The sequence below is a fragment of the Saccoglossus kowalevskii genome, chromosome 6 (assembly GCF_978046115.1).
Source record: "Saccoglossus kowalevskii chromosome 6, keSacKowa6.1, whole genome shotgun sequence".
NCBI lineage: Eukaryota > Metazoa > Hemichordata > Enteropneusta > Harrimaniidae > Saccoglossus > Saccoglossus kowalevskii.
The window spans coordinates 29,098,658-29,125,205 of record NC_140646.1 but is presented as its reverse complement, the minus strand read 5'-3'; the positions used below and the strand labels follow the sequence as shown (position 1 = coordinate 29,125,205).

The following is a 26,548-nucleotide window of genomic DNA, read 5'->3' as shown; positions in this document are numbered from 1 at the left end:
GTTGTTAGTAGTAGGGGTGTCTTATTGCCAGAGAAATGATAAAATAAAATTGACATAATAAGTAAACAGAGCATGACCATAGTGAATGAATACTCTAAAAATGATGGAACATGCTCTAACCTATTTTGTACGATGTGCTTTACCAAAAGATGAACAAACCACCAGGCAACGCATCTGAGGTAATATGTGTGTAATGAGTATGTGTGTACACTTACCTAGCCTGGTAGTACATGTGTCTCAATTTACACTAGAACTCCCTGACTGAATGTATGCACTTACTTGGCCTGGTAGTACATGTGTATCTATGTACACTAGGAATCTCTGACTGAATGTATACACTTACCTAGCCTGGTAGTACATGTGTATCTATGTACACTAGGAATCTCTGACTGAATGTATACACTTACCTAGCCTGGTAGTACATGTGTCTCAATGTACACTAGAACTCCCTGACTGAATGTATGCACTTACCTGGCCTGGTAGTACATGTGTCTCTATGTACACTAGGAATCCCTGACTGAATGTATACACTTACCTAGCCTGGTAGTACATGTGTCTCAATGTACACTAGGAATCTCTGTCTGAATGTATGCACTTACCTAGCCTGGTAGTACATGTGTCTCAATGTACACTAGGAATCTCTGACTGAATGTATGCACTTACCTAGCCTTGTAGTACATGTGTCTCAATGTACACTAGAAATCTCTGACTGAATGTATGCACTTACCTAGTCTGGTAGAACAAATGTCTTGATGTACAGTATGACTCTCTGAGTGCATGAATGGTTTGATAGTCCACTATGTTTGTGAGATGACAAGTTGACAATTTCTTGTGTGTTCTAATGTATATAAACTTTTAGTTAAAATTTATTAGTTCTCAAACCAAGGAGCATATATAATCTACTTTGTTTTACAAGTTTTGACTCAAACTTTTGAGTTGACATTTTAACTTATTGTAAGTGCTATAACCAGGAATGATTTCTAAACCATTCAATGTGAATTTGGCTCTCTGATAACACAGTATATAGGTGTCTGATATGATGGAATAGATTTGATTTGATTTGATTTCTTTCAGCTGGTATCACATTAGGATAAAATAAATGTACCCTATAATTATATTTTGCAACATTGATGTTATTTCCTGTGGTACATTTATTTGTTTTCTTTACAGAATACCTATCTTAAATTTGTAGTTGGTAAATACACTATCAATGGTGATTTTGTTGGTTATGAAGATATCACTGGTAGCACTCTTCAGGTATTGTTTTTCTTTTATGTTTGTGTGATTATGAAAGTTACCATTTACTATTATCAAATAAAAGTCATACATAGAGATATGATGACAATTCACTTCAATTTCGTTTTCTGTTATATTACTTATATGAGTTGCAGTTAACTATGTTAGAATACATGAATGTAAATATTTCCATTTATTGTTTTCAGTTATGCCCAGATACTAAAACTAATTTAGATGCAGCCTTCTTGTTTGGGACCACCTACTCATTATCTGTAAGTAGTGCTTGTAGTTTTCTAGTTTCTATTTTACAACTTGTTGAAATTATCAAACTGTACTCTTGTGAAAACTTTTTAATAAGATTTTTACATTTTTTTATTTTTAGTGTAGTATCCCTGCACAGCAGTTCTGGGATTGGCCGCAGTATGAAAACTACATGTATGACATGTGTATCCTTTAAGCAACTCTTTGTTATTATTTTCTTTTTTTGTTTTGATTTTGTGAGCTTGCTTAAGAGATCGATGAACAGAATGAAAAATGGTTTATAAATGTTTAAAAATCAATTCCTTGAAAACAACTTGCTCAATTGATTTGACATTAAAGTGTCAAAAAAACTCTTCAAAATTCACTATGATTGGTCATGTGGTTTGGTGACGATCATTGATTTAAGAAAACACAGATGTACTCTATTTCTAATGCTTGTGGGAAGTTAATCTTGGGTACATGTACTTGTTGGTTTAATGGAATTGTGTTGATTAGTCATTTTAGTTGATTTACTGTATTTATCTACATTACCTAGATCAATATAACATCGGTATATTGATACAACACTCAGTAAATTATATCAACCTAAGCATCTTTTAGTGACCACATGGACTGATTTGAGATTAACGTGTTCTAATGATTATGATGCATAATCTGTGAATAAACATCAGTGATTACACAAATTCAGTTTTAATGTGCAGTTCTAATGTGCTAAATGTGAACTTGACTTTCACAATTGCTGGCAAAGTAGAGAATTTTGATATTTTGCTATGTGTACATCTTTAACCACACATCAGACATCGAATTTGAGGAAAATGGTGTCAAATACTTGCACGCCATACCATTATTATTGGAGAATTATAAAGATGGAGATTCAAGGGTTAATTCAGGTAAGATATGCTATGCCTCACAACATCCATCTCCATAACTGACTCTAAGTAGTTGAAGAACAAACTCATTATTGTATTATTTCTATAATTGATATTTCTGTCATATTCATAATGGTACCCGGTAATGGATGCTCTGTCGGCTGGAAAGGAGTGTAGGTCTAAAAACACAAATGATTGGCTGTCTATGGTTATTAAAACACATTACCATGCTACCGAGTACTAACACAAATCTTCATGCAATATTGTCTTATTTTGCTCTGTCTAGGGGATGACACCAGTACATGGGTATTGACTCGCAGATTTTTCATGGTTGATAATCTGAGTGGTAAGATTACTGCAGATACGTTGGCTGAAGTTGTACGCTACGCTAGTCTATTTAAATTCGAGTAAGTATTTCAAAAAGCTTTTTTTTTTACGCTGTTGTTTAGTTCTCACACTTTAATGCATTGCCATTCGCAAGGCATTACATGATAATCTACCACAGTTGATAACACACTTAGTTTAGTTGCATTGCTGTACATAGTAATTTTGGTAACATAAATTGCATGATTCTCACCATTTCATCCTTATTTTAGAATTGAAATTCAAGGTCAGAATGGGAAAATCTATACCCCGCTGTTGAGAATCAGGTACACTGAAATCAACAGAGAAAACTCGTATGAATCAAATGCATTACAAGGTGTAAGTACCACACATTGAATTCATCACTATAAAATGACTATCATTATTTATCTCTACTGCACTTCACCAGGAAATTGGGGAAAATAAGGGGCGGGCTGATATCAAAAGAAGGGATTAGGATAATTGTACCATATTCTTAAAAAACTCTGGTACAGTAAGAGATGTTATATTACAATATATGGTAAAGTGACAAGAGCTGTAACTATCGATCTTTCTTCTTCAATTTTTTATTTTTTTTTTATTTTTAATAAAACACTTCCTGTGTCATTAGTGCCAATTTGTAACAGCCATTGCCAAAATATGAACACTGAAAGTATTGCATATACCGGTACGCTATATCCTGAAGTCACTTGCAAGGAAAAAAAGGATGGCCGCAGGGTTGCGTCAAGGTTTCCAGAGGGCGACATCTATTGGAATCAAGTTTTGTCAAGTGAACTGGGTGATATGTCAAATAGGTTGTCATCTTGAAAGCTTTAGCCTTTGTCAAAAGGTCTCTCATGAATGATAATTTATGTGTCATTTCCCATGATAGTGTGTATCATGTGTCATAATTTTCCACGGCCCCAATCACTTGACCGATTTCAATGAAATGGCGACTATTCGACCCTTAGTTTTTATGTGTGATTTTATTTGACACTAGCTTTGTGTAGGGTTATTTTGTCCATGCAATTGTGTATAAAATAATAATTTGGATACGATTGGAACATCTTTATGTGGTTATATTTACACAAAAAATGTTCAGTATCACAGTTATTTAAATCTGAAAGATAATTTAGACTACACAAGAGCTGTCTCAATGTTAAGATCTCTGCCATGTATAATCATCTGCTAATGTCATACCGAATTTGTTCTGTTAAAAGTGCATTGCCAATTGAAGTGCATGTAAACTAAAAATCACATTTGCTGTACAGTGAATCATTACAATAACACATATTTTAACTGTAGAAACAACTCTGGAATTCACATAAGTGCATGTGCTTTTAATAGAGTAAATATGGTATATAGAACATTATAATTTTGAGTGTGGATGTGTTGTTTTATGTGTGTTTATTGTTGACTCCCGTGTGCGAAGCACAAAAGGGAGTCTTTGCAGTTACCCTGTCCGTATGTCCGTATGTCTGTATGTATGTATGTATGTATGTATGTATGTATGTATGTATGTATGTACATATGTATGTATGTATGTCACTTTTTTTGTTCCACCGTTATCTCAAAAACCACTAATCAAATTTTGGTGAAACTTGGTACATAGATGCTCTGGAATAATGCGCAGAGTTGATTAGGTTTTGGTAAAAATCTATGAATATTAATTACCTAATTTGCATGATACTTAGCTGATTTTTAGCTGTTCCAAGACTGTTCCACTGATATCTAAAGAACCACTCATTGGATTTTGATGAAATGTGGCACATGGATGCTCTGAACTAGTGCGCAGATTTGATTAGTTTTGGGTAAAAATCTATGAATATTAATTACCTAATTTGCATGATAATTAATTGATTTTAAGCTGTTCTATGACTGTTCCACTGATTTTTGAAGAACCACTCATTGGATTTCAATGAAACTTGGCACATGGATGCTCTGAACTAATGCGCAGATTTGATTAGTTTTGGGTAAAAATCTGTTAATATTATTAATTACCTAATTTACATAATGATTAATCAATTTTCGGCTTTTCCACTGATATCTCAAGTACTAATCAAAACATTTCAATAAAACTTGGTACATAGGTGTCATATGACACTGCACAGACCTGATAGTTTTTAAGGTAATATCAGTATATATTAATTACCTAATTTGCATAATTAATTAATTTTCAGCTTTTGATATTTCGAGTAGTAATGATCATGTTTCAATGAAACTTGGTACATAGTTACTTGAATACTGTGCGAAGACCTAATTAGTTTTTGGGTAAATATTTGTGCATATTAATCATCTTATTAGCATAATTAGTTAATTTTCAGCTTTTCACCTGATATCTCAAGTACTAATCATCACATTTCAATGAGACTTGCGACATAGATATTCTAGGACTATGCAGAGACCTGATTAATTTTGGGATAAATAATTGTGCCTATTAATTACCTAATTTGCATAATTAGTTAATTTTTTGCTGTTCTATGAAACTTTTAAAGAGTACCCATCACATTTCAATGAACCTAAGACTATGCACCATATTAGTTTTTGGTAAATATTTATGCTTCTTAATCACCTAATTAACATAATTAATTAATACTGATATCTCAAGTATTGATCATCACATTTGAATAGAACTTGGTCCATAAATGCTCTAGGACAATAGACAGCCTGATTAATTTTGGGTTAAAATCTGTTCATATTAATTCTCTAATTAGCATAATAACTAATATTTTTTTGGTTCTAATCACATTTCAATGAAACTTGGTACATTGTGCAGACCTTATTAGTTTTACACTTAAATCTGTTCATATTAGTTACCTTATTTGCATAATTAGTTTTCAGCTATTCCATCAATATCTCAAGTGTAAGTAATTTTGAATTAATTTTTAATGTGTCTTCCAAACTCTCAGCACATGGGAGTTCTTTCTAAGCTTTCTTTGATTTTTATTTGTTGTCACACTGTGACATCATTGTTTACATTTTCGCCAAACAGCATCAGCATGTTCGACTCAAAATTCATGCACAGTCAACACATGATCTACATTGTGTTGTTACACATACAAATGTATATTAAATAACAGAATCTGTGGACACCATTATTCTTTTATCTTTGGGTGCAAATTAAGAAGTACATCCGCTTATAGGGTATAGTGTTTAGCAAGTGTCATCTTCCTCCTCCGAATGTATGTCTCCCCAACATTGGATCTTAGCATTAAATGTATGGAGACCAAAATAAACATCATTGTATACAAATATTAGTGTACTGAGCAAGAAGTTGTTCATTTATATTGTCAACATAGGCTTCAAACAATTACAAAAGACATCAGTAATGGCAAGGAAAATTTATTTTATGTTACTTACTTTTAACAGGTATCGTTTGAAGTGGAATACAGCATGGACTTATCTTCCTATAATGAAGATGTTTCCATCGCTATGGGTGTATTAAGTGTATTAGCTGTAATATGGGCAGCTGTTAGAACAAATGCATGGAGGAGACGAGCTGGCATGATTACTATTGATATCATTGTAAGTTAATTCTATTAATACTAATGAAATGGCAAGCCCGCTCATCCCTTGTCACATGCATTCATTCTAATCTTTAATATATTGGTACTACCATAAATACACTGTCATTGTCTTTTTTCACAGCTCAGTAAAACATTGAAATCCACATGTCATCAGTAGCAATTTGTGATACATAAATCAATACACTGATTAATATGCAAAGAGAAAACTAAATACAAAATGTGTGTACAGATTTCTAGATAGAAAATATAATGGTCTCAAAAGAGTTAAAACTAATAACTAAAGGCAACATATTTTCGCAGGGATAATTGTGAGTTTAGTAAACCCACTGGTTAAGCATGTAAGCACAATGGTCATGCTATACATTAATCATTTCTCAATGAATTTCCTATAACTGTTTTGTTATGTCTTGTCTTCTACAGAGTATGTTCAAGTATTTCTTTTTCTTATGCGGTACCTTGGCTGATGTCTTCTTTATTGTGATGTTTGGATGTGGTCTTTACTGGCTCATTTTCTTCAGGGTTAGTTGCATCATATTTTACTAAAATAAATCTACTAATAAAGCAACCATTGTCTGGATACAGCAGGTTGCTGATTAAAACAGTTACTGTCCTCACATGTTTAAATTGTTTGCAATAGAAACTAACTAATATTACGGTATGTTCTTTTACAGGAGCAGTCTGGTGTTTATTTAGTCTTGCCAAATTCTGATGAGGAGAGTAGTTTCATAGCTTACATATCAGTTGCATATGTGTTGAAGGTAAGCTTTGTATCCAGTTTTACTTCTTTCTCCTCTCTTCTTTCACCCTACTTTCCCCTACCTCTTCCTCTTCTCTCTCTTCCTCCTCCTTCTCTGCTTTCACCCTCCTTTCCCTTCTCCCTCTTGCTCTCTCTTTTCTCCTTCTACTACCTTTTTTAGCTCCGCTGTCGACTTTGTCGAGCGGAGCTTATCATATGAGTGATTGTCCGTCGTCACTGTCCGTCGTCGTCGGTGTCAATATTTTACTTTTTCGACTTCTTCTTGAAAACTACAAGCCTGAATGCTTTGATACTTGGTGTATATGTACCTTGGGTAGACCTCTCTTCTATCTTTAATTCTCTAATTTTGGTGAATATTTTTGTCATTTTTGGTAAAAAGTGTTATTTTCGACTTCTTGTTAAAAACCGCAAGTCCAATTGCTTTGATACTACATATATAGGTACAACATGTGGACCTCTCTCAGATTTGTTCATTTCGTGATGATATCTTCAATTCTCTAATTTTGGTGAATATTTTTGTCATTTTTTGTAAAAAGTGATATTTTCGACTTCTTGTTAAAAACCAATAATTCAATTGCTTTGATATTACATATATGGATACTACATGTAGACCTTTCTCAGATTTGTTCATTTTGTGATGATATCTTCAATTCTCTAATTTTGGTGAATATTTTTGTCATTTTTGGTAAAAAGTGATATTTTCGACTTCTTGTTAAAAACCGCAAGTCCAATTGCTTTGATACTACATATATAGGTACTACATGTGGACCTCTCTCAGATTTGTTCATTTCGTGATGATATCTTCAATTCTCTAATTTTGGTGAATATTTTTGTCATATTTGGTAAAAAGTGATATTTTCGACTTCTTGTTAAAAACCGCAAGTCCGATTGCTTTGATATTACATATATAGGTACTACATGTGGACCTTTCTCAGATTTGTTCATTTTGTGATGATATCTTCAATTCTCTAATTAATTTATTTTGGTGAATATTTTTGTAATTTTTGGTAAAAAGTGATATTTTCGTCTTCTTGTTAAAAACCGCAAGTCCAATTGCTTTGATACTACATATATAGGTACTACATGTGGACCTCTCTCAGATTTGTTCATTTCGTGATGATATCTTCAATTCTCTAATTTTGGTGAATATTTTTGTCATATTTGGTAAAAAGTGATATTTTCGACTTCTTGTTAAAAACCGCAAGTCCGATTGCTTTGATATTACATATATAGGTACTACATGTGGACCTTTCTCAGATTTGTTCATTTTGTGATGATATCTTCAATTCTCTAATTAATTTATTTTGGTGAATATTTTTGTAATTTTTGGTAAAAAGTGATATTTTCGTCTTCTTGTTAAAAACCGCAAGTGCAATTGCTTTGATATTACATATATAGGTACTACATGTGGACCTCTCTCAGATTTGTTCATTTTGTAATGATATCTTTAATTCTCTAATTTTGGTGAATATTTTTGTCATTTTTGGTAAAAAGTGATATTTTCGACTTCTTGTTAAAAACCGCAAGTGCAATTGCTTTGATATTACATATATAGGTACTACATGTGGACCTCTCTCAGATTTGTTCATTTTGTAATAATATCTTTAATTCTCTAATTTTGGTGAATATTTTTGTCATTTTTGGTAAAAAGTTATATTTTCGACTTCTTGTTAAAAACCGCAAGTGCAATTGCTTTGATATTACATATATAGGTACTACATGTGGACCTCTCTCAGAATTGTTCATTTTGTAATGATATCTTTAATTCTCTAATTTTGGTGAATATTTTTATCATTTTTGGTAAAAAGTGATATTTTCGACTTCTTGTTAAAAACCGCTAGTCCAATTGCTTTAATACTACATATATAGGTACTACATGTGGACCTCTCTCAGATTTGTTTATTTTGTGATGATATCTTCAATTCTCTAATTTTGGTGAATATTTTTGTAATTTTTGGTAAAAAGTGATAATTTCGACTTCTTGTTAAAAACCACAAGTCCGATTGCTTTGATATTACATATATAGGTACTACATGTGGACCTCTCTCAGATTTGTTCATTTTGTGATGATGTCTTCAATTCTCTAATTTTCGTGAATATTTTTGTAATTTTTGGTAAAAAGTGATATTTTCGACTTCTTGTTAAAAACCAATAGTTCAATTGCTTTGATATTACATATTTAGATACTACATGTAGACCTTTCTCAGATTTGTTCATTTCATGATGATATCTTGGATTCTATAATTTTGGTGAATATTTTTGTCATATTTGGTAAAAAGTGATATTTTCGACTTCTTGTTAAAAACCAAAAGTTCAATTGCTTTGATTATACTTATATAGATACTACATGTAGACCTTCCTCAGATTTGTTCATTTCGTGATATCTTCAATTCTCTAATTTTGGTGAATATTTTGTTCATTTTTGGTAGAAAGTGATATTTTCGACTTCTTGTTAAAAACCAAAAGTTCAATTGCTTTGATATTACATGTATAGATACTACATGTAGACCTTCCTCAGATTTGTTCATTTCGTGATGATATCTTCAATTCTCTAATTTTGGTGAATATTTTTGTCATTTTTGGTAGAAAGTGATCATTTCGACTTCTTGTTAAAAACTGTAAGTTCGATTGCTTTGATACTATACATATTGTTCATTTTCTGATGATGTCTTCAGTTCTTTAATTGAAATGTGCATTTCTAACAGCGGAGCTATCTCAGCCGATAGGCTGCTTGTTTCTTCCCCTTCTCTATTGTCAGACCCATGAATGCCTTTACTTGTTGTCAGCCTCAGTTCTTATTATTTTGTTTTCAGTTCTTTGATTTGGTTCATCTGATTGGCAGTCAGTGCTTGGTTGATATCTTCTTTATTGATTGGGAGAGACCTAAAGGTCGTATTGTCCAATCCAATGAACCTGGTGCGGAGAATAAAGGTCAAATAGCACCTGTCAGTGCTTGGAGAATGTTTTTTGTCGCCAATGAATTTAATGAGATACAGGTAATTTTAATCTATATATATTTTGTAGTATCTATAATATGATCTGATATGATGTGATAATATAGAGGACAAGTAAAATAGCCATTCAGACTGCTGAATAGTAGCTCACTTGCATTAACAAACTTTAGTAAATATATAGGTAACATACATTTCAGACAGTTGAGTTTAAAATTTAATGTCAAGTCCTGATACATATATATCATCAGTAGAATGCATTAAATTAGTCTAATTATTTATTGTTTATTTTTTTCAGACCACTAGGAAAATCAATGTTATTTTCCAGTTGTTCATGGTTATATTATTTCTAGATGTAAGTATTGCCAGTGACATGTGTCTTGTATTAGTCATAATATGCTTAACTATCACTATTAGATTTTAATGTGCAAGCAGCAGTGTTAAAGTGGGAGTCAAATGCTACCGTATATAAAATACCCTGATTAACATTCTCAGTTGTTTTTTATGTCAATTTTCTAACGTTTTGAGGATTATTTTCTTACAAGCTAACGATATCATGTATGGTTGACATATTGTATTCAGTTGCATTAGCACCATTGACCGCAACTCAGAAAAATTATTTTTAAGCAGTGGATGCTTAGCGCTTAGACAATGTTGTAATGTAAGTTTTTGATATATAAAAACATACAATCCTTTTACTATGCTAAACTACAGGTTATTGGCTTTGAAGACTTAGCTTCAACTAATCCTCGTGCTTATGTCAATACTGATGAAGAATATTACACTGGTGATGATAGCCGTATTCTTAGATTTGCTGTGTCTTCCATTGTGTATTTAACTATTGCACTTTGTCAGGTTAGTATGTGAACAAAACAACCCGATGTGTCATTCTTAAGGTCATACCATTGTTTTGTCTGGATCCAGACCTCTTTTTTTTTCCAAATCTGAAATCATTTGGACAATCTATGAATGAAATTGTTTGCAATCACCCAAAATAGACACTTGTGTTTTAAAATTCAGTTTATTGTCATCAATATGTAATTCTCTTTCAGTGGGTGTTTTTCACGTTTATATATGAGAGATTTGTTGAAGATTATCTGAAGAACTTTGTAGATTTGTGTTCCATGGGGAATGTATGTATATCATTTTGCAATTACCCGATAGTTGTTACCGTACATTGTGTGCTGTCTCTCCTTTTGTATCACTGAAATAAATCTAGTTTAATGCATATTTGTTTTTATCTTGATTTTTACTATTGATAACAAATGAAGGTAATAACAATTATGACCACAACAGATTAAATATATGTCATATGGTATGTGTACATTTAACAGGCTCTAAATCTTATTATGAAGACTGAGTTGCAGAAATCATTGCATGTCATTAATTGTGTTATTTGCATGAATTCACCAGGTGAGCATCTTCATCCATCTGAATAGATGTTATGGGTTTTACATCCATGGTAGATCACCACATGGTAAAGCTGATACGAATATGAAAGAAATGCAAGCACAGCTCAAGAGAGAAGAGGTGAGGTCTTGTAGCGTGTTTTCTTGAGGGGGGGGGGGTCTTGTAATTCAAACACATTTACTGAACTGCTTAGTCAGTTAGAATTGTGGTTAATAAATCACTTTCATACCTTTAAAGGTCACACATCCTTGTACTTTCATTATTATAAAAATCAAAAATGAATTTTACGGTATTTTATTAATATTTCAGCACAATTTTTTAGAGTAAACTGTTTGTTTAGCTACTTGAATGTTAGTACCTTAACAACATAGTACTTTCTGTTTAAATAGTAAAAAAAATTTAAATGCCCCAATTGTGCATGTTGTTATAGCAACAAAAGTACCAGTATGTGTGACCTTTAGGAAATCATGAAAGTGGCCTATTGTGATATCATTGCTTTTTCTGTGTCATACATGTTGCATGATGCCAGCACACCCCAGTGGAAGCCTCATGCTCTTCATGGGAGCTGACCTGACAGAAAAGAACCACTATTATTCATGGGAATCTGCTACTATCAGTATTTTTCTTTATTGGTGCACTTCTGTGTAATTATGAATACTTGTAATTATCATTTGTTGGTTTTCTTTTTTATATCAGGATAATTTAGTTGGACAACGTGGTTTACTTCCTAACTCAGAGCAGCAGACATTTGAAATGCTAGTACAGCTTAAATTACGAGAACAGTATGATAAAATAATGCAACCCCTGGTAAGTGCTTAATATAAACTCGTATATGATATGATATCTTAACTTTTTTTTTACATCTAATTCTAATTTTCTCTTCTTTCATTTTGTTCTCAGACTGCTCCACAAGAACGAGGCCAAAGATCGGGTAAGTGTTAACGTTCTTCGAACTGCAATATTGCTGGTAATCAACATCATATGTAATATTGCGTAGCACACAATTGAGGTCTTTGCGGTTACCATGTCTATATGTTTTTGTTTTGTTTTTATACATTATATATCATTGTTTTTCGTTTGTTTTAGGAGGTCGTGGCAGTGTTGATATGGAGCGTAGTCTTCAAGCCTTTCAAACCATGAATAAATTCCTTTCAGCTTTTCTAGATCATGTAAGTGGTTCATTGTTTGAATAAAATACTATTTCAACTGACCATGTTTATTCTTGATGAAAGTCATCTCAGTTGATGGATGAAGGTCTCAATAATGAAAATATCATATTTTGTTGAAGACTATTGCCACTTTTTAGCTCCGCTGTCGACTTTGTCGAGCGCAGCTTATCATATGAGTGATTGTTCGTCGTCGTCATCCGTGTCAATGTTTTACTTTTTCGACTTCTTCTTGAAAACTACAAGCCTGAATGCTTTGATACTTGGTGTATATGTGCCTTGGGTAGATCTCTCTTAGGTTTGTTCATTTCATGTTGATATCTTCAATTCTCTAATTTTGGTGAATATTTTTGGTAAAAAGTGATATTTTCGACTTCTTGTAAAAAACCGCAAGTGCAATTACTTTGATACTACATATATAGGTACTACATGTGGTTCTAACTCAGATTTGTTCATTTCATGATGATATCTTCAATTCTCTAATTTTGATGAATATTTTTGTAATTTTTGGTAAAAAGTGATATTTACGACTTCTTGTTGAAAACCGCAAGTCCAATTGCTTTGATATTACATATATAGGTACTACATGTGGACCTCTCTCAGATTTGTTCATTTTGTAATGATATCTTTAATTCTCTAATTTTGGTGAATATTTTTGTCATTTTTGGTAAAAAGTGATATTTTCAACTTCTTGTCAAAAACCGCAAGTCCAATTGCTTTGATATTACATATATAGGTACTACATGTGGACCTCCCTCAGATTTGTTCATTTTGTAATGATATCTTTAATTTTCTAATTTTGGTGAATATTTTTGTCATTTTTGGTAAAAAGTGATATTTTCGACTTCTTGTTAAAAAACGCAAGTCTGATTGCTTTGATATTACATATATAGGTACTACACGTGGACCTTTCTCAGATTTGTTCATTTTGTGATGATATCTTCAATTCTCTAATTTTGGTGAATATTTTTGTAATTTTTGGTAAAAAGTGATATTTTCGACTTCTTGTTAAAAATCAATAGTTCAATTGCTTTGATATTACATATATAGGTACTACATGTGGAACTCTCTCAGATTTGTTCATTTTGTGATGATATCTTCAATTCTCTAATTAATTTATTTTGGTGAATATTTTTGTAATTTTTGGTAAAAAGTGATATTTTCGACTTCTTGTTAAAAACTGTAAGTCCGATTGCTTTGATACTATTCATATTGTTCATTTTCTAATGATGTCTTCAGTTCTTTAATTGAAATGTGCATTGCTAACAGTGGAGCTATCTCAGCCGATAGGCTGCTTGTTTGTCATGGGGTCACTGACATGAGAATTTGGAGGTTGCATATCAGGTCATATGGGCAATTTAATGACCATTCAGTATTATAATGATATTATTACAAAAATACCACAAAGTATGCACAAAGTCAGTACAGTGATTGTATAGACAGACTTGTATCAGAGGTAGCTGCCATGTCTGAGTGTATGTTTTTATTGCTAGATGTATAATAATTATGCATACATACTTTCCATTGATTTTCTATATTGTTTATTTTATTTATTTATGGGTGACAAGAATAATACTATAAACTCTCAAACTTTCACCACTAGAAATGGTCACCAAGGTTACTGCAACTTCTTTTTTTATGACCCCAGTGTTAGCTACACTGCTACAATATTTGAGCATTTTCCCTGACTCTTGGCAATTTGTCTGAAATTGAATTGGTTTACAGTATAAACAATGAAGATTAAATGTTAAACACATGGTCTGCTGAATGTCTCCATGGTAAGCTGAAATGAATGGGAAAAAAAATGGCATCAGCAGATGATATGCTAATTTGCTTCTTTTGAAAGATACCCATGAAATTAATTCCTGTCTTTTAATCTTACAGTCCCTTCGTGATTTGGATTACATAGTGAAAGATAAATTATTATTAGAGAGGATTTTAGACATGGAATTTTTTGATCCAGTTGATAAAGGATTCTTTTTTAATGGTAAGTATGTAGGTTTGCTATTTTGAGTTAAAATGACAGATCACAATTCAAATTTCGTTTCTCATTATGTAGTGTTATTTTGTTGTTGTTGTAATAATAAAATAAAAAACAAATTTACACAAAGTTTCCAAATCGGCTAAATAAAGTCTGCATCAAATCATTCTGATTCATCCGTGATAAAATCCAAATGAAATGAGTTCTTGAACAAGCATGTTTATATTGGCAGCATAAATTCCAACCTGGCTTAATTATGATAATTTTTCTGAAAAGTAACTTTTTAAGCATCATAATGTTTTTTATTTCAGTTTTTATTCAGTTAAAAAAAATTATGTAGGTTCTTCAAAGATACTGATTTGTTAGACATTTTTGATATTCATATTCTGGGACCTAAAAATCACTTTTACGGGATACATGATGCTTTTCTCCTAACATCACTTTATACAAATATTTGTGTCGCCAAGACAACAATTTTTCTTCTTCTCAATCTTGTTGATTATGTTTGGGAATCACTACCAAACAGATACACGGGATAATTAATCTCTACAATATTTAGTTAATTTAATGTCCTAAAGATCTTTGAAAAAAGTGAAAATTGCTAATTCTATAAATGTATGTTTCATTTCAGAGATTCTCATTTTTTGTAATTCTATTAATTTGTTGTTTTTAGATGATGGTCATTCATTTGATGGTGCTTTATTCCATGGCCACGAGTCCACATTACTTGTGTATGATGTTTTGTTCTTCTCAGTTATTGATCTTATCTTCCAAAACTACATGTTATCTGCCGTACTTACGTATTTGATGGTTGTGGTAAGTACTAAGTCACAGTAGTCACATCATTTGATATACATACTCCTTAGGTTGAAAATTGGTGTCTCAGAGTAAGAGCTAGAATTCATCAAATTATGGAGTAATATATATATAATTGTTATCATATATGGTATATGCAATCATCTGCTCATATGAGTTCCCAAAGTAAAGGTTCCTATATCTGTTATACTATGTTCTATACTATTCTGAATGTTGTTTGTGATGTCAGAGATTTGACTTGCGCATGTCCATCTCGTCACTGTAGGTACATTTTTATTGCACACTATTTCAAGCTGCCTTTTTAGGGAATTTAGAATAGCGCAGTGATGTGGCGTATGTTTACTGCACTGAGGCACATTTTCTGTGGTTCTGAGTTTGAATTTGTGTTTATATGTGCCTTTAATTTATATAGTTCAGTTTTATTTCACCTTATTTGTCTGATCTCTAAATGGGCTGAATTAAAACCCAGTAAATATTCAAAGTTAACAATAAAATGTAGTGTTTCCTTCACAAACAAGTTAATTTAAAACCTAGTGAATATCTCTGCAACATAAAATCCACGAAGCTTAAGACCCCCCCCCCATCAATATTTTTCTTTATTCATTGTTGAGATGATATCTAGATGTATTCCTTGTTTCTGCATAGCTTTCAATACTACAGTTATATATTATATATTTATGCTATAATGGTCTATTCATTTCCCAGATCTATAGTAAAATCCGTGATGCCTGGGGAAGAAGCAACTTGGCTAACAAAACACTTGTGGATGATAGATTTCTTATTTAGATGAAAATAGCACCTCATTAGTGGCTTTCAGCTTTCATTTTTGACAGTACTCAGTCTAATTTCCCTTGATGTTTGGGATTTATAGTCAAATGAATCTTATAATGATCGGTGCCTGAAGAAAGAAACTGTCAAATATCTCATCACATGAATAAGCAGACTCAATTGGTTTATCTGAAAATGGGTGTTTTTTCCTTAGTTGCGCTTGTTATATCATTGACATTAATGCATATCTGTCATTGTTTCAAACATTGGTACAGTGTTTTTCAGCATTAATGTATAAATAATGCGCTAAAACATGTACCGGTAGTAAAAATGTTTCTATATGTTGCATGCACTTTGTAAGGAATCAAAATAAATAAACTGCTTGCAACATAGATAGAAAAAACACTTTTGTCAGAAAGTAATTTCCAGTGGGAAAAAAATATTCTACGATTAATTTGTTCACTATAGGAATTTGATTACATTCCAGTAAGTTATAATGAAGGTCTTTTCAGTACTTAAAGATATTATTATTATTATAAAGATTTATTTTTACTAATGTTGGTAGTAGCCAATTTGTTTATGAAAGAATTCAGTCTCCCTGTACTTGTAAATATCCAATCATTTTTGAAGCTGTCTCTATTTCAACAGAGATAATTAACTGGTTATTTACTTGCTGTATGTATGTATGTATTATGTATTGTTGTTTTTTAATTATGTTAGATAATCACAGTATTTATTGAAATGGACCATAAAGTTTTCCGTCCATCTTTTGACAGCATTCCATCCAGTGTGTGGTCAATTTATTCTCCTTATTTTTTTTTAAACTTAGACTGTTTAGAGGTGATATATCAAACTGAATTATGGTACAAAATGTGATGACAAAACATTTGATTACATTGGATTATATCATTAATAATAAAACGTAGTTACAATTCAGTTTTACACTAATATATTTTAGACTGCACCAGAATTCAAAATTTTAATTTGTATATCATGTAAATAAAATAAAAAAGGGGCAAAATATTTGATTATGTTACACTTTTAAAAACATCATTCACATGATGTAACATGATTCAAAAGGGATACAAGAAAAAGTTCAGATTGTCATTTTGGTGAAATGACATAACACAAATTTGGAAAACACATTTTTGAGGTTTTTTTTTTAATTAACCCCTTTTGTGCCTTAAAAATTGTAAGACAATTACTGTATATACGTGTCATCTCCCACCTCAGTTTGTTTTGTTTCACTGGAATGTACTGTAAAAACATTAATTTTTTGCTGGTTTATAATTTTATTCTTTTGATTTTTATCCAATTCACAGGGTTTTATCAGATTTTCAGTTAACCAATTAGTTTTATCATAAATTAAACACAAGTTTTTAGCATGATTCATTTTCCCTTAATGGTAATAAGGTTTGTGCACAATGGTAGGCACATTGCCTTGGTAAATAATTGTACAAAGTCTTGAAAAGTATTGATGTTTTTTTATTACACAGAATATTTTGAAATATACATAAATCAGCTGTAAATATATTTATAACTTATCTGTAAATTGGATGGCTAAAAAATTTAGCAAATGATAATAAAGAATTTTTTTTTTAATTCACAACATGTTATCTTTTTATATTTTACTTCATACATTTGCATACTTCATTTGGGTCATCAGTACAGTAACCATTACTACATTACGATCTCTATTACAACAACCATTACGGTAACCATTACTACATTGAAGTGTGGATAACCACATTATAGCAATCATTACTACATTGAAGTGTGGATAACCACATTACAGTAATCATTACTACATTGAAGTGTGGATAACCACATTACAGTAATCATTACTACATTGAAGTGTGGATAACCACATTACCGCAACCATTACGGTAATCATTACTACATTGAAGTGTGGATAACCACATTACAGTAATCATTACTACATTGAAGTGTGGATAACCACATTACAGCAACCATTACGGTAATCATTACTACATTGAAGTGTGGATAACCACATTACAGCAACCATTACGGTAATCATTACTACATTAAAGTGTGGATAACCACATTACAGTAATCATTACTACATTGAAGTGTGGATAACCACATTACAGTAATCATTACTACATTGAAGTGTGGATAACCACATTACCGCAATCATTACAATAATCATTACTACATTGAAGTGTTTATAACCACATTACCGCAACCATTATAGTAATCATTACTACATTGAAGTGTGGATAACCACATTACGGTAATCATTACTACATTGAAGTGTGGATAACCACATTACAGCAACCATTACGGTAATCATTACTACATTAAAGTGTGGATAACCACATTACAGTAATCATTACTATATTGAAGTGTGGATAACCACATTACAGTAATCATTACTACACTGAAGTGTGGATAACCACATTACCGCAATCATTACAATAATCATTACTACATTGAAGTGTTTATAACCACATTACCGCAACCATTATAGTAATCATTACTACATTGAAGTGTGGATAACCACATTATGGTAATCATTACTACATTGAAGTGTGGATAACCACATTACAGCAACCATTACGGTAATCATTACTACATTGAAGTGTGGATAACCACATTACAGCAACCATTACGGTAATCATTACTACATTAAAGTGTGGATAACCACATTACAGTAATCATTACTACATTAAAGTGTGGATAACCACATTATAACAACCATTACGGTAATCATTACTACATTGAAGTGTGGATAACCACATTACAGCAACCATTACGGTAATCATTACTACATTGAAGTGTGGATAACTACATTACAGCAAGCATTACTCTTGTGGTATGTTACAGCAACTGTTACTGGTGTTCTATATTACAGTTTGTCACTAGATTGATGAATTTTGTAAAATTCTTGTCACTCTGTGTATTGATAACTTTTATATTCAGAAAACTCTGAAGATTGTGTAGAAAATCATATAATCTCCCCAAAGCTACATTTTAATACATGTTGGATGGATGTTTATTATATTGTTCCAGTAGTTCAGGATTTATAGAGTATCATATAGCCTCACTGCTTTTGTTTAAAATTTGACGTTATCTGTAAAGTTCAAGAAGCAAAACATTTGTTTTCTGCTTTCTAAAATATATTTACTATTGGCAACTATATATCATATATTGCACACACTTGTATGATAGTACTTTACGTAGATGCAACTGTAGCAGCAAGTGCATTAAGTAGATGCAACTGTAGCAGCAAGTACATTAAGTAGATTCAAGTACATTACAGCCATTCTGAGAATACCGACAGTCAGCAAAAGGACTTGCTACTTTGCAAAACATTATCATATCCATTATAATATTAGAAGAGGGTAAAATGCAGTTTTTTAAAATGAAAAGCGTTAATTAGAATATACAAACAGAATATTTTGATATGTTTTAATATTCCTTGTATTACGAACAATGTAGATAACAAGAAATGAAGAATAATTATTAAATATGTACACCAAGTTTGCAAATCATAATGTTGATCACCCTATGAAATAGTGAATCATATACAGCACGCTATATGACAAGCGAAACGAACAAATCAAACGCCAAAGTGTTTTGCAAAGTTGCGAACCATCTTTGTAACGGTTAGAATAATTCTCAGAATGGCTTGAGTAGACGCAACCTTAGTAGCGAGTACATTAAGTAGATGCAACTGTAGAAGCAAGTGTATTGAACAGATGCAGTACATACATCTACATACATACATACATACATACATACATACATACATACATACATACATACATACATACATACATACATACATACATACATACATACATACATACATACAGGTATACAAATTCTCCAATACTACTGGTACACTTTTAAGAAAACCATTTTACATGCTTGGATTTTATACTACACTACACTACAAGCTTCACAGCATTGACATTTAGGTGACTTTGCTGCGTGTAAAATTGAAAAGAGTCCACAGAAATCTGTCCAATTCAAAAATTATTAGCGAATTCGAACAAAAGTAGAAACAAGTAGATTTTCCATAAACGTAAAAGGGAAATAAGTGCGATGAAAATTACATTATTCGTTTACGATATCTCCCTTTAGTACCGGCTCTTTCATTGCTAAATAATCAAGACAGAAGGAAGTAGAAATACACTTCAGATTCTGTCCGTTCTATCGTCAAGCACATTTCATGTACACCCAGTTCACTTTGCTAACATCGTCACAGTGGTACACTACGCTTGTGTGGCTGGCGGCGGAGAATCAAACTCTTTGTATATAATCATTAAATCAGTGACTGCAACTCATCACTTCTCATAATGGGCCTGTACTGAGACCGCTATTCTGAAACAAACAAAGAACAATTATAACCACAATTCCACGAATCCCAATTATACATAATCATTTAAGAATTTTTAATATCTATTATAATGACAAAATCTTATGCGAGCAAACTACACTAGTATGTAAATCAGTGACGCAAATTTGTTTGTTTGAGTGATGCTCAGATACGCACTCAACCTTGAAAGATGAGAAGATATTTAATTGAATTCCTATCTGTCAAACAAATTGAAAGTCTTCTGCAAGTGGTCCCATCTGACCCCCTCGGCCATCGTGCTATGGATCCCTGCAAATATGCATACATTCTGACTCACAGGTACTCATACTCCTTCATACTCGTTTCTACAACAACCCATTAGTTTCCATGGTAACTTACCGGTTCCCCGTCATATAATGGGTTGCTGAATGATAGTAAACTAGTCTGTAGGTGAAAGCTTCCCTGTTTCCTGAAATTAACCAATAAACAAATAACTCAATCGCAAGCTCACAAAGTTGTATATTTGGACGTTTCTGGGAAAGACTCATGAACTATATGGAATCGACGATGTGATTTTGTGCTGCTAGTTGTCAAACTACAAAGACATTAACATTATATGGATATTTGAGTGTAGATAATGTAGGTCAACTATAACAATATAGGACACAGTGCGTGAACATTCAACACATACGTTGTAATTTATACCAATTCATTCAAATCAATATCACCTGAACATGTGACCCAAATATATGAATACATCGTAAAATAAAGAAAATAACATATCATAACCAATCGATATCAAAATCAATAATTTGGTATTTTTCATTTTTTTTAAATATACGACACAATTGACAAACACATTACATGACTTGTTCAAATCAAAACATTTTACGGTCATCAAGAAATACGAAACAACTAATTCTATACTAGTATATCCTATTACTTGAAATGCCACCAATCTTATATTATTATGTGTGAAATGTGACCATTGTTAATTATGCGTGAAATTTTATCAATATGTTCAATCTTCTATATTTATGCACGATACCTACTTGGTTCTATAGAAGTAAACACCGGCTATTATGCAAGCCACAACGACGAGAGGGACGAGTACGCCAAGAACTATGTACATGCTAACCGGCAGGTCATGTCTGTGGGAGGCCGGTACTGGCGTAGCGTTCAATCCATCGGAGACTTTCTGACTTCCTAAATCTGAAACAGACAAACAATCCAACCTAAGTATACTAGTTTGTTCCGTTCGGTGCATTTTGTGTTGTACAAAATTCCTTAGTTTGAAAGCCGCGATTTAAAGTCAAAATCAGAACACATGCAATGATCTAAATTATAATCATTAATTAATTATTCATCTGGTTTCTCAATATCCTATTATATTTTAAAATGTAACAACAATAAGAATCGTGCAAGTAAAAGACCACGTTTAGTAGATATTATTGTTAAGTCAAAGAAAAGAAAATCCCCGAGCTCGTTCGCCATTAATATTTAATCGCATGAAATAATATCAAATTAAGTATTAACGAGTCATGGTCTCTCAGCATTGAGTGACCGCCGATATTGAATCAAACGTTATTTAGTGTGTTTTGAAAGAAATGGTACACCTTTTGACTGGCACAACAAGGAAATTTGTATTTGTCGATTCCGTTCAGTTATATTATTTACATATAACAGTTTTATAGTTTCAGAAATGAGATAATCTCAACTGGATATTTGGCCCGTTTCATTGTAACACACGACTGAATTTATGATGAAATATTATGCATATACGCGTTTTGCGTTTACTAGAATGATAAGCAGTTGTCATATACCTTTTGTGCATATTTGTACATTTACCATGATATTTACCGTTAAAAACAAATAAAGGTGTCGAACACATTACATGAAAAATAATATAACTGACAAAATAACAAATGTATAATCATTGGAAATGATGTTTTGTTGTTGTTCAGTCTCCAATATCGATTGCGAAAGAAAGATTTGTTTCCTAGAAGATTTTTTAATGAATCAGTCTGATAAAGTGGCCCATTACGTATTTGAGGCACTTGAACTATGATACATTTGAAATATCGTATGATACTAATTTCCGACATAAAAGATATATAACATTATGAGATATGACCATTGGAAAACGTTGAATAATGTATAAATAAAACGAGAGTAGGTTGCATCGATAAATTACATTGAATATGTTATTGCTTTGGAGATTTTCAGAATACTCAATAGCACTTGACATCAAGCATGCGTAGAATGATAATTATTCTGCTTGTCATACACAACGCCGTTTTCTGATTAACCCGGCGTCAAATTGGATCGTAATATCGCCAAGAGCGCTATTGATGTGATTATACGTGAAAAGATTGTTATTTACATACCGAGTTGCATATGGAAATTGCCAAATCCATGTCCTGTCATGTGACCAGAATATAAATACATAGGATATGTGACCACGCTTATTACACCAATCATTGACCACGTATCTTTGTCAAACCTTGGCATATCATATCTGGATAAAATGATATCATCTACACTGAATATTAACGTATGCGATGTTGATGAATATTCTCCTGAAAAAATAAACACATACATCGAAAATAAGATGACAGTGTATGTTATTATTTTTTCCGCCAAAACGTAACTTTCTTGGTCTGGATTCAGTTGGATTTTGACACTTCCGTCGCGCGAAGTTTATTCCCACATATTTCACGTGTGTTTCTTCTGAAACTACTCTGCTAATCGTTGCAGTTCAATTGTAAATTGAGAAAATGCTATTTGCTTATACAAACGAAATTGTTATAAATAGAAAAAAAAAGTCACTGTCAAGGTCGAGGTAGTTCATGGATCCCTGGAGAAATACTGTAACGACAAATGCTAAATTGCATTATATGAAATGTGATATTTCGATTCAGAGCTGCAATAAGTAAGCATACGATTATTTTTAGGCCTTTCTCATGCATTATTAAATCACCTGGGCACATTGAAGTCGACGCCACTGTGAATATGGCGACCGCGTTCAGTCATTGAACTCAATAGTAGTACATTGTACCAGGAATAACTTACCAGACATAGAAATGATCGCCTTCCCGTCATTTATTCTGGCCGTCAGTATCTGGTTGTTGAGGTTAGAGATAAAGCCCATATGGAATGGAACTTCCTGGTTATCGTATATATAGACTCCTGTCCATCCTGAGCCTGGTACAAAAATGTGTTGTACATCAACTGAAAGGCAACGACGGTTTGTCAATTAGCGACAAATTTATTTATGTGTCAGGTGTTTAGTTGTGACGGTGAACTGTGCCATTCTTCAACTTCCAAATTGAAAAGTATAGCGCGAAACGTAAACAGGGACCGTCAATGACCGAACAAATAGGACAGGATTTTCTTAAATAATCATCGTTTCAGTCGTATACTGGAAATAAAACTTCCGAGATAACAACACTCAGTACTCTATGGAGTGTTATTTGTTTTATTGACTGCGTGATAATAAACATTTCTACTTGTTTTGAATATCTGAAAATGCCCCCCCCCCCAAGACAAGGCTTGGTTCATCCCAGATGTTAGTGTTAGGCTGCTTAAAGGGGAAACTGCCAAACCCAGGGATTGCACGAAGGAATCATGAGACACTATTGATTATGTTGTTTACAATGTTAATCTATCTTTTGTTATCAATAGTAATTTTAATTCAGAATGCAAATTTGTTGTGAGATTAGGCCTAAATAGAGATGTCTCTAAAGCCCCTTTCACAATTGGCGCCAAACAGACTCGAAATTTTTCCCGTTGTACGACTCGTTGTAGCCGTTGTACCACTTAATGGTCGCATCTCGGTCGGGAAAAAAACCGTGCTGCTCCGATATTTTGAGCGACTGACGCGATGAAAAATAATTGCACGACAGGCAGTACGAGTGTTGTGCGACTTTGCACGTACTCGTAAGACCCCGAACGAGTGTTGCACGAGTATTTTCATGTCGTACGATGATGCGTCCCGTCGTACGAGTCCGTTGTACCACCCTAAGACTATTGGAAGACCCGTCTTGCCCCCTTTGCAACGTTGTACGATTTTTTTTCACCCCCAATATAAGCTCGAGAACTCCTGAGCTTTCATCCCAAATGTCTGGACCATCCATACTGTAAACATGGCTGCTGCTCGACCAATAGCTCCTGGGAGGCTCTTGCATTTGCTAAGTCTGAGAAGGCAAATCCAAAACGTTCAAGACAGACATGTCATATTGATGGCCTTACGATTTTATTTATTGCTTGCGACTCAAAGACAACACTTCTACAACAGGACGGAAAAAAATATTTTCGAAAAAAAAAAATTATCGCACGAGTGAGGCGCCAATTGTGAAAGGGGCTTTATACGCCTCTGTTACTGACATTTCCAAACATATGACAACTTTTTTGTTCTTACTTGTCTTGTTTATTTCATTCGATGCCGCAGCTGAGGTCACGGCACTGGTTGTTGTTTTTATCTTCTCTTGTAATATCGTTTGTTTTGTGGTCAGCGTTGTCGTGGCAACAGTTGTTAAGACAGAAGAGGTAGGCGCAATTGTCGTTATGTTGTTGGGGGTGGTCTGACTGTGGGCGGACGGTGTTAACAGCGCAGCGTTGGGTGTCGTCCCGGGAGATGGTTGGGTGGTGACCGATGACGTCACAGCAGAAGACCCAGTTACAGTATTGTTCATATTCCCTTTCATCGTAATTTGTTCATCTGTAGCTGTCTGGTTTAATATAAATTCGGGAGTTATAAGCGTTGTGTTTGTGGTATGTGACTCATTTACATACTGTCGCATATTCGTTCCTGGAAAGGGTGTCGTGTTGTTGACGCCGGTATAATTCGTTGTAACTGATTTCATGGTTACCGTAGTATCATTGCCGCTAACATCGTTATCTTGTGGATATGTTGAGTTGTATTCATTGCCATTATTACCATAATCCGTTGTGCCCGCAGGCAATGAATTTTGCTGCGGTGTTGTCGAATCAACATACGACGTGGTCGCTGCCAAAGTAGTTGATGCAACCCCTGCAAACAACAACAACAAATCGGTATATATACTAGTATACTACTCATTTACTACAGTGGTATGCCCAGGTAAGGTGCACACGATAAACTACCAAACGGATAATTTTCCCCGGAAAATTCACGAATTATGGATAAACTTTTTTGTGAAAAGCTGCGTTGGATTCTGAAAAACTAAAAAAGTAAGATTTTTAGACACACATTTCCACGTTTTTTACCCTTTCGCCCAAATATAACGTGTTCTAGACATTTTTTGTCATATAATTTTCCAAGAACAGGGTTGATATTTTAATTTCGGGCAGCAGACCTCCAATTTGTTTAGTATCCCCAGAGCATGTCTAAATGATGCGGTTAAGTTGGTCCGTTATTACGTCACATTACGCTAATTATACCGATCATAAAGTCTATAGATCACATCGAATTATCATTTTAGATGTAATAACAGTTACTTTCAGTGTCCATCCTGGAAATAATAACAATGCCGCCACGTACGGCTGATGCCATAGCAACCACAAGGTGATGAATGTATATTCATCGCACGTTGTGTTTGTCTCCATGTTCAACGAGCATTAATTACCCAGCTGAAAACGTCAAAAATGAACAAATAAAATAATTAAATTTAAATGTATTCATCAACGGCGTGTGGAAATTCGAAATACAGTTAGGATATCGTAACAAAATAAATAAATAAATATATATATATTCATTAATAGTTTGTGGCAATTTGAAATTCAGGTGATCTTCACGTTCAACAACGCCGGGTATATATTCGTTATTTATTCGTTACGATATTGCTCAGCGCTATATGGGTAATGATTTTTAGATAATTATTGACGTCAATATGTCATTTCCTGTTGTGTTTTTTAAATTTAGATTAGTATTTCCAAACACAAAGAAAGCGGTCAGAAAACAACGAAATTTCAACGCCCTTTTAACTCAGTGAAACTGTACAGTGAAATAGTACTTACACGTTGATGAAATTATCGTAGACAACACCACGGCTAAGATATGTTCCTGCATGTTGCTCTGTCTAGCCTGACGAGCAGAATTCACATTTCAAGTAATGAAACTGAAAGCGCGTTGTGTTAGAGTCTCAGTCGATCGGTCGCCA

The 26,548-nt window shown here is 33.1% G+C and overlaps 2 protein-coding genes across 5 annotated transcripts in view; one reads left to right on the top strand and one right to left on the bottom strand.

The window, feature by feature from the left end:
- Positions 1–17,693, top strand: part of LOC100373519 (meckelin) — a 27,875-nt gene extending 10,182 nt beyond the window's left edge. The window contains exons 9-29 of one of the 2 annotated variants that reach the window (XM_085500324.1): positions 150–179; positions 1,171–1,257; positions 1,443–1,508; positions 1,619–1,682; positions 2,295–2,387; positions 2,653–2,773; positions 2,963–3,068; positions 6,078–6,233; positions 6,656–6,754; positions 6,907–6,993; positions 9,806–9,988; positions 10,242–10,298; positions 10,658–10,798; positions 10,996–11,076; positions 11,357–11,473; positions 12,050–12,160; positions 12,254–12,284; positions 12,440–12,522; positions 14,404–14,506; positions 15,174–15,316; positions 16,022–17,693. In XM_085500324.1, the coding sequence (XP_085356450.1) occupies positions 150–179; positions 1,171–1,257; positions 1,443–1,508; positions 1,619–1,682; positions 2,295–2,387; positions 2,653–2,773; positions 2,963–3,068; positions 6,078–6,233; positions 6,656–6,754; positions 6,907–6,993; positions 9,806–9,988; positions 10,242–10,298; positions 10,658–10,798; positions 10,996–11,076; positions 11,357–11,473; positions 12,050–12,160; positions 12,254–12,284; positions 12,440–12,522; positions 14,404–14,506; positions 15,174–15,316; positions 16,022–16,102 (2,040 nt within the window). In that variant the 3' untranslated portion in view covers positions 16,103–17,693. The remainder of the gene's footprint in view (positions 1–149; positions 180–1,170; positions 1,258–1,442; positions 1,509–1,618; positions 1,683–2,294; positions 2,388–2,652; positions 2,774–2,962; positions 3,069–6,077; positions 6,234–6,655; positions 6,755–6,906; positions 6,994–9,805; positions 9,989–10,241; positions 10,299–10,657; positions 10,799–10,995; positions 11,077–11,356; positions 11,474–12,049; positions 12,161–12,253; positions 12,285–12,439; positions 12,523–14,403; positions 14,507–15,173; positions 15,317–16,021) is intronic. The other variant, XM_006818210.3, reaches the window with a different exon arrangement.
- On the bottom strand, positions 17,549–26,548 carry LOC100373366 (uncharacterized). 3 transcript variants are annotated; one of them, XR_014929705.1, is made up of 8 exons: positions 26,406–26,548; positions 24,829–25,440; positions 23,481–23,639; positions 22,796–22,987; positions 21,461–21,620; positions 20,808–20,877; positions 19,902–20,429; positions 17,549–19,821 (listed from the first exon to the last, which is right to left on the bottom strand). XR_014929705.1 is itself a non-coding variant. In XM_002736097.4 (7 exons), the coding sequence occupies exons 1-7, from the start codon at positions 26,455–26,457 to the stop codon at positions 20,405–20,407; spliced, it is 1,275 nt and encodes a 424-aa protein (XP_002736143.2). In that variant the 5' UTR covers positions 26,458–26,548; the 3' UTR covers positions 17,549–20,404. The 3 variants fall into 3 exon arrangements, 2 of the variants coding, with proteins under 2 accessions (XP_002736143.2, XP_085356452.1); XM_002736097.4 differs by having other exon boundaries at positions 17,549–20,434; XM_085500326.1 differs by having other exon boundaries at positions 17,549–20,429.

What these genes read in the sequence shown, in the direction of transcription:
- LOC100373366 (XM_085500326.1), bottom strand. Translation starts at nt 26,457, where the DNA reads ATGCAGGAACATATCTTAGCCGTGGTGTTGTCTACGATAATTTCATCA. An exon ending in GGCGATCATTTCTATGTCTG is followed by an intron (nt 22,988 to 23,480) that starts GTAAGTTATTCC and finishes TTATTTTTTCAG; the next exon opens with GAGAATATTCATCAACATCG. An exon ending in GTTTACTTCTATAGAACCAA is followed by an intron (nt 20,878 to 21,460) that starts GTAGGTATCGTG and finishes GGTTAATTTCAG; the next exon opens with GAAACAGGGAAGCTTTCACC.